Source organism: Helicoverpa armigera, chromosome 27 (genome assembly GCF_030705265.1).
Source record: "Helicoverpa armigera isolate CAAS_96S chromosome 27, ASM3070526v1, whole genome shotgun sequence".
In the NCBI taxonomy this organism is placed as follows: Eukaryota; Metazoa; Arthropoda; class Insecta; order Lepidoptera; family Noctuidae; genus Helicoverpa; species Helicoverpa armigera.
The window spans coordinates 694993-701211 of NC_087146.1; the positions used below are offsets into that span (position 1 = coordinate 694993).

Genomic DNA, 6219 nt, shown 5'->3' on the forward strand with positions numbered 1-6219 from the left:
TACAAACAAAAAAACTATGTATTATTGGTAATAGAGATCACCTTTTACTATAACGTACTAGGAGATAAGGAAGGCAAAAGACTGTGTTGGCCCTTTCTATATCTTTGGATTGTACGCGGTTAAAAGGCATTCCATGGTTTACCATTTTCAAGGAGATCGGTAGATATGATCGTTGTAGTAAGGCGATCTCTTGGCAATTCTGTTATGTGATCTTTTCGAGAATCTTTATGATTTGATTTTAATAACTTGACATAAAAAATGATTTTTTTTTGTCCACAGACGCAAGCTAAGCCGCGAAACATGCAACTTCAAGAAGATAGAAGCCAACTGTGACGACGACACGGATCGCAAACTAAACGTTGTTTACTCCATCAAGATATCTCAGGACAGCTACCAGAAATCCGACTTCGCCCGACCTCCTAACGACCATAAATTCCCAGTAACTGACATTGGCAACAACCTATACCTCAATATCATACTAGAAAGCTTACCCAGACTGGACGATATCCCTCATATAAAGTGCACCTGCCAAAAACGAAAGTCCAGCAAGGATATTCCGCCTAATATACACGAAGAAATCGTCGGCAAACTCAATGATCTCACTATAGGAAATAAGTTTGATAACTCAAATGTTGTGGACGACAGAATGCTGACTCCTTGCAGCGAGAGTGGTAAACACAAGTGCAGCTGTGATGACGAGTCTGACGGCAAGGATCGACCCAAGAAACTCGACGACAGACGCCTCAAAGAGATCGCTAAATACAAACGCAGGCTTCGCAAAGAGTGTAAGATTAAAAAACTCCACGATAGCACATCGTCCGAAGGAGATAGTTTACAGAAGAGCAAAGAACCTCACACGTCAATACCGATTTTACAAGCTTCGAGGTTCGATAGGTTTCGGGCTATAGGGTGCTATAGAAATCAAACATATCTGACGCTCCCGGCGACCAGGATCGAGACCAAATCACCGTTCATTGACACAGATGTACCACCACCAGCTGAGTTCAAGAAGACCAATACAGTGTCCACACAGACCGAGGAGTTGTCATGTCAGTGCGGCAGTGTACTTCAGATGAAATGCGAAAATTGTAACGACAGAGGGATGGTCAGATCGGAAGGCAATTATAACTTAGCGTCAGCGAGCGATGGTATTACGAAAGAAGACGATAAGAAGATTAAAAAGCATAAATGTGATACATTTTGTGATAATAATCGTAGTATTAGTGATAATAGTGACATAATAAAACGACCTAAATTGAGAAGATTTTTTCCTATTGTGGACAAAATCGAGAAGATTGTTACGGACAGATTCGCGCAAAGAGATAAGGATATAGAGGAGTTGCAACTAGAGAAGGAAGATACGGTCTTCTCTCGTCCGAGAGACTCTAAGCGTCAGAAGACGTTCTCTATAAGTGATGAAGATTATGTTTTGTATGAAAAGTGTGATTACGGGACCTTTGACCAGTGTAGTGAGAGTGGGGAGGGGGGTGATTCCCCCAAAGGTTCTTCGGAAGGTTTTAAGTTCCCTGATCCTCGGAAGGTGGATAACCAGGTGCCTTCTCCGACGGAGATGGATAGGTTTCGTTGGCGGTTCGATTCTGCGGCGTCTATGGTCTTTCATACGAAGACTGGTCTGCCGCTGACTTCGAGCCCTGCTCCTCTGAGAAGGGGAAATAACTGCTTCGATTTCGATGATTCAATTAATGGCATTTCTGGTATTAAGAGGTGAGTGAACTTTTTCAGCCTTACTACAAAAACTTAAACATCTGTTGAACACTTGTTTTAAAAAAGTATGGCTGCAAAACGGACTTTACTTCAACGTCATAATCAGATTTTGTTTGACAAGTGTTCAACAGACGTTTAAAAGCTTTTGTGGTACAACGGTTTAAAACTTTTTAACTTATTGGTTTTATGTATTCTAGAAAAAAACATAAAATATTATGGACTATGGTCGCTGAATGACGCTACTGCCTTTAGAATATTGATAAAAGTAGACATTTTTTTTTCATATATAGCTAGATTTCTGTCAAGTTTCATTAAAATCCATCTATGTACTTGGTCAATCTATATTGTGGAATTCCTAAAATTGCAGGTATGTTTAATAGACAATATAGTAAAGGTCTGCTTTCATGATACCAATTTTAGTTTTTTCTTTTTACATAAATTCATATAGACCAATTTTTATATGCCTTTCACTGCCAAACAGTACGAACCTTTTGAGTGTAATATTTGATGTTTATAATTTTCCTTCCATAAATGTTCTTCTTACAATAAAGACAAACTAATGTTTTGCTAACTGAAACTTTAAAATAATCTCCAACATTTACTGTTTTCCAGCGCCCTCTTCCACCCGATCTCAACCCCCGCGTCGCCCGCCTCCCCCGCATCGCCTCCCCCCGCGCCCCGCGCCGCGCCCGCCACGGCTGCCACTGCGTCTGCGCCTGCGCCGGCCACTACGACTAGCCCCAAGATACGCATGCGGCCTAGCTCGGGGTTACTGGGTAAGCTTATATTTTTGTCCAGCGGGGCCCAGTAGGGCCAGGGCCTGCCGGGGCTGCGGGTTGTTCGAAAGAGATACCGCGGCCCTGGTACATAAAAGGCCTATGACGGAACACGACGATTTTTAGTCAGTAAGAGTCTGACACTCCCTCACCGCCACAGTTTATATTTACGTACACAGTAAATATGTGATGGAAGAAGGAATAAGGAAGGAGTAACTGCTTAGCTTTTAGAAAATCACAGGAAAAGTTTTTTTTTGTTATAAAAATTTTCGGTACCTATTTTTATGGAACGGTTCCATGATATTTTCATTTGAATACAACAAAATTTCGTTATAAAATGCTAGCTTCTGTCAGCGACCTCATTCAGAAACTCGCTTTAACTTACTTTTTATGCTAGGATAAAAAGCAGCCTATATATTTTTTCTAATACATAAGCTATATCACTATCAAATTTCATTAAAAATCTATCCAGTCGATTTTTCATGAAAGAGCAGCATTTATAATAATACATTTACTTATAATATTTGTAAAGTTTTTATTGAAATACAACAGTATGAGATCTTAAAGGATTCTAAACATTGACGTTCCTCACCTACCATCTATTTAGCGACATTTTATTAATATATTCTTCCTTTCCCTTCCCACAGGCAGTTTCGAAGAATCAGCTCTGAAAGGCCGGCTGGAGCCTGTAGCGACAGTAGCCGGGTTCACAGCCGAGCTGGGCGCGTACGGCGCGTTCTGCCCGCCGCACCGGCGCCTGCCGGTCACCGTGTTCTTTTACGCGCCAGGAGGGACTAATGCGCCTTATATGGTGAGGGGAGACACACTTATTGACGAAACTGAAAAAATTGTGTGTGGAAGTGTGTGTGAAGTATGAATATAGATAGGTGAAGAGGAAAATCTAAGTAATGATTATGGATTGCCTAAAAAATAACATGAACAAAAAAAAGAGAAAATGGCACCAACTACTGGAAAGAGAGGAATGGAAGCGAAATATATAATAGACGCCAATCCCAAATAAAATCGGGAAAAAAGGCAGGAAAAAAGGTGACGAAAAGTAGGGAAAACATATGTACGGAAACACATCTGCCATCTAGTTTTCCAAAAACTGTTCTATCATTAGTCTTTGATCAAGTAATCTACATATGTCTCATTTGTTTAGGTACTTCTATATATATCTCATTTGTTTAGGTACTTAACAATATTAATTGATATTGTATTGATATTGATGTTAAATGATATGATTTTTTATAGAAATTAGATTCAAATTAAAACTAAAACCATGTCTTATCAGGATTTTGTTAGGTCCATATTCACTGACAACAAAAACGTTGGTTTCCATAAAACAACTATTTACTATGAATTTTCAATTACAGTTATTTAAAAAAAAACTGACGTTTATGTTTGTTGGTTGACTTTTTATTTCTGTTGTAAAAATGGTTCTATACTATTCACCAATCAATATTAACCGCATTTTTTTAAAATAACTAATTGCTAACAAACCAATCTTTCTCTCCACAGGGCCACATAAACCTAGGACCAGGTGGCTACCGAGTAGCCCGTTCAGGCACCATTCAGCTCTCACTCTTCAACCCTCATGGGACCCTGGTCAAGATGTTCGTGGTCCTATACGAACTGTCCCGGATGCCGCCCGGGGCCAGGACTTTTCTGCGCCAACGCACGTTGTATATGCCGACGGACCCGTCTCACCCGGTGCATGGAGGGGCTAACCCGCCTGTGGCTCCGCATAAGTGGCTGCGGTATCTTATACATCTCAGGTGAGGGGCTAAATGTTATTTTAATTTTATAGTCTTATAGTTAGCTCCAAATAATTTTGAAATTCTGCGATGAAGACTTTTATTTTATTTCTATACCGAATTTCATTTATAAGAGTACAGCCTTCTCTGAAAGGATAACTTAAGCTAGCCTTCAATATGATTTAAATGCTCCTAATTAAAAATTCTATCGCTTTTAATTCATACTTAGAGCCTATTGTTGACGTTTTCTGTGCATGTTATACTACATACTACAGCCCAGAACTTTATCAATGTCTTATTTTGTGTCAACGTCAAAAAATAATTGGAAATCAAAAAATAACATATAATGTACTTGAACGAGAAATATCGCAGTCATATTTTTCTCGTCCTTAAATTGAAGGCACAGAATCAATCAGTGAAATAGTACCAAAAAGCCATGCTTTACTTTAGCATTTTATCTGTTACTGAAAAATAATCATATTTTTCTCTATTCCAGATTTATGACATCGAAATCCGGAAAACTGTATCTACACACCGACATACGTATCATCGTATCAAGAAAAGCCGATCTCGACACAGCGACCGCCCACTCCGCCATATTCCGCCCTCTCCCGACCAATGGCAGCGCGCCATCCGACCCGAACAAAGCCGAACGCGACCCGAATACACCCGATCGCAAACCGAACCGCGTCTTCGGCGGCAGCTCGGAATACGACGATTCGAAAAAGGAATTCGGTTATGAGAATCAAAATGGCGTCTCCTATGAATTGAGGAGCTTTACTTATGCGCCTGATAATCCGAAATATTCGCCTCGGTAAGCTTCGGGAGAATTCGGCAATGTTCGGATTACCTAGTGAGTTTTGCAAGTCAACTTTCTCGATACGTAAATTATGATACAGCTTATTTACATAGCTTTAATTTTAGAACTGTCTATTTGATAGAGCTGACAACGGCTTTTGGTCGTATTATTAACGCGTTCACTGACGAAAAAGTAAACGTTATTATCCGACAAAATGAATAAGATGTAATATTCACATCGTTTGATGTATCATACGACTCGTAATTTTAGTCGAATTAGCCCCGTATTCATGGTAAATTTTTGTTTATAAACAAAGTTGCATCAACATGTTGCTATGTTGCTGTCAATACTGCTCGCTGCACCAGTCTAACCAAGGGGTATCGGGTTGCCCGGGTAACTGGGTTGAGGAGGTCAGATAGGCAGTCGCCCCATGTGGCACACTGCTACTCAGCTGCATCCGGTTAGACTGGAAGCCGACCCCAACATAATTGAGAAAAGGCTCGGGAGATGATGAATACTGCTTGTTGCAGAAAAATAACAATTTAGAAACAACCTGTTTCCAGCAAAATTCTTGTTTCTAAGCAAATGTTTGTCATTCATACGGGGCTTTATAATTACGTATCGAGAGCGTTGACTTTCAAAACTCGGGATCAGCACTCGGGTGAGTTCGGCATACTTCGGGTGAGTTCGGGAGACATCGGCAATGTTCGGGCGTTTCCGTGAATGATTAGGTTGCGTAGTAATCGGTCGTCGGTTTTTGTTTTTAGTGCCTGTATGTAATGATTGTTTGTTTAACTGTATGTATTAATGAGAAAATATATTTTTGGTTTTTCTAATATTGGGTTTTTATTTGTTCACCTGATATATTATGAGTAACATGGATATACAGACTGTGTCGTACCTAATCGCATTAAATGAAATACGTTGATATACTGGTAAATATAAATAAAAAACGTACACAAAGAAAAAAAAAACGTAAAAATAAAATAAATATTATTTCAAACAAAGTAAATAGAATAAAAAGGTGCGAGAATTACAAATAACTAAAATTCTCCCTTAAAAACTGACAGCTCAACTGGTCAAAAAATTCGATATTCCTAACTTTAACTCTGCTTTACACATGGTGTTGAAAACGAAAAAAACACTGAATGGATTAGGATAT

At 39.4% G+C, this 6219-nt stretch overlaps 1 protein-coding gene across 2 annotated transcripts in view; it reads left to right on the forward strand.

The window, feature by feature from the left end:
• LOC110376173 (atos homolog protein A) overlaps window positions 1-5893 on the forward strand; it is a 32286-nt gene extending 26393 nt beyond the window's left edge. For both annotated transcript variants that reach the window (XM_049845030.2, XM_064041983.1), the window contains 5 exons: window positions 280-1725; window positions 2338-2501; window positions 3149-3312; window positions 4023-4279; window positions 4755-5893. In XM_049845030.2, the coding sequence (XP_049700987.2) occupies window positions 280-1725; window positions 2338-2501; window positions 3149-3312; window positions 4023-4279; window positions 4755-5076 (2353 nt within the window). In that variant the 3' untranslated portion in view covers window positions 5077-5893. The remainder of the gene's footprint in view (window positions 1-279; window positions 1726-2337; window positions 2502-3148; window positions 3313-4022; window positions 4280-4754) is intronic.
• The last annotated feature ends 326 nt before the right edge of the window (window positions 5894-6219 follow it).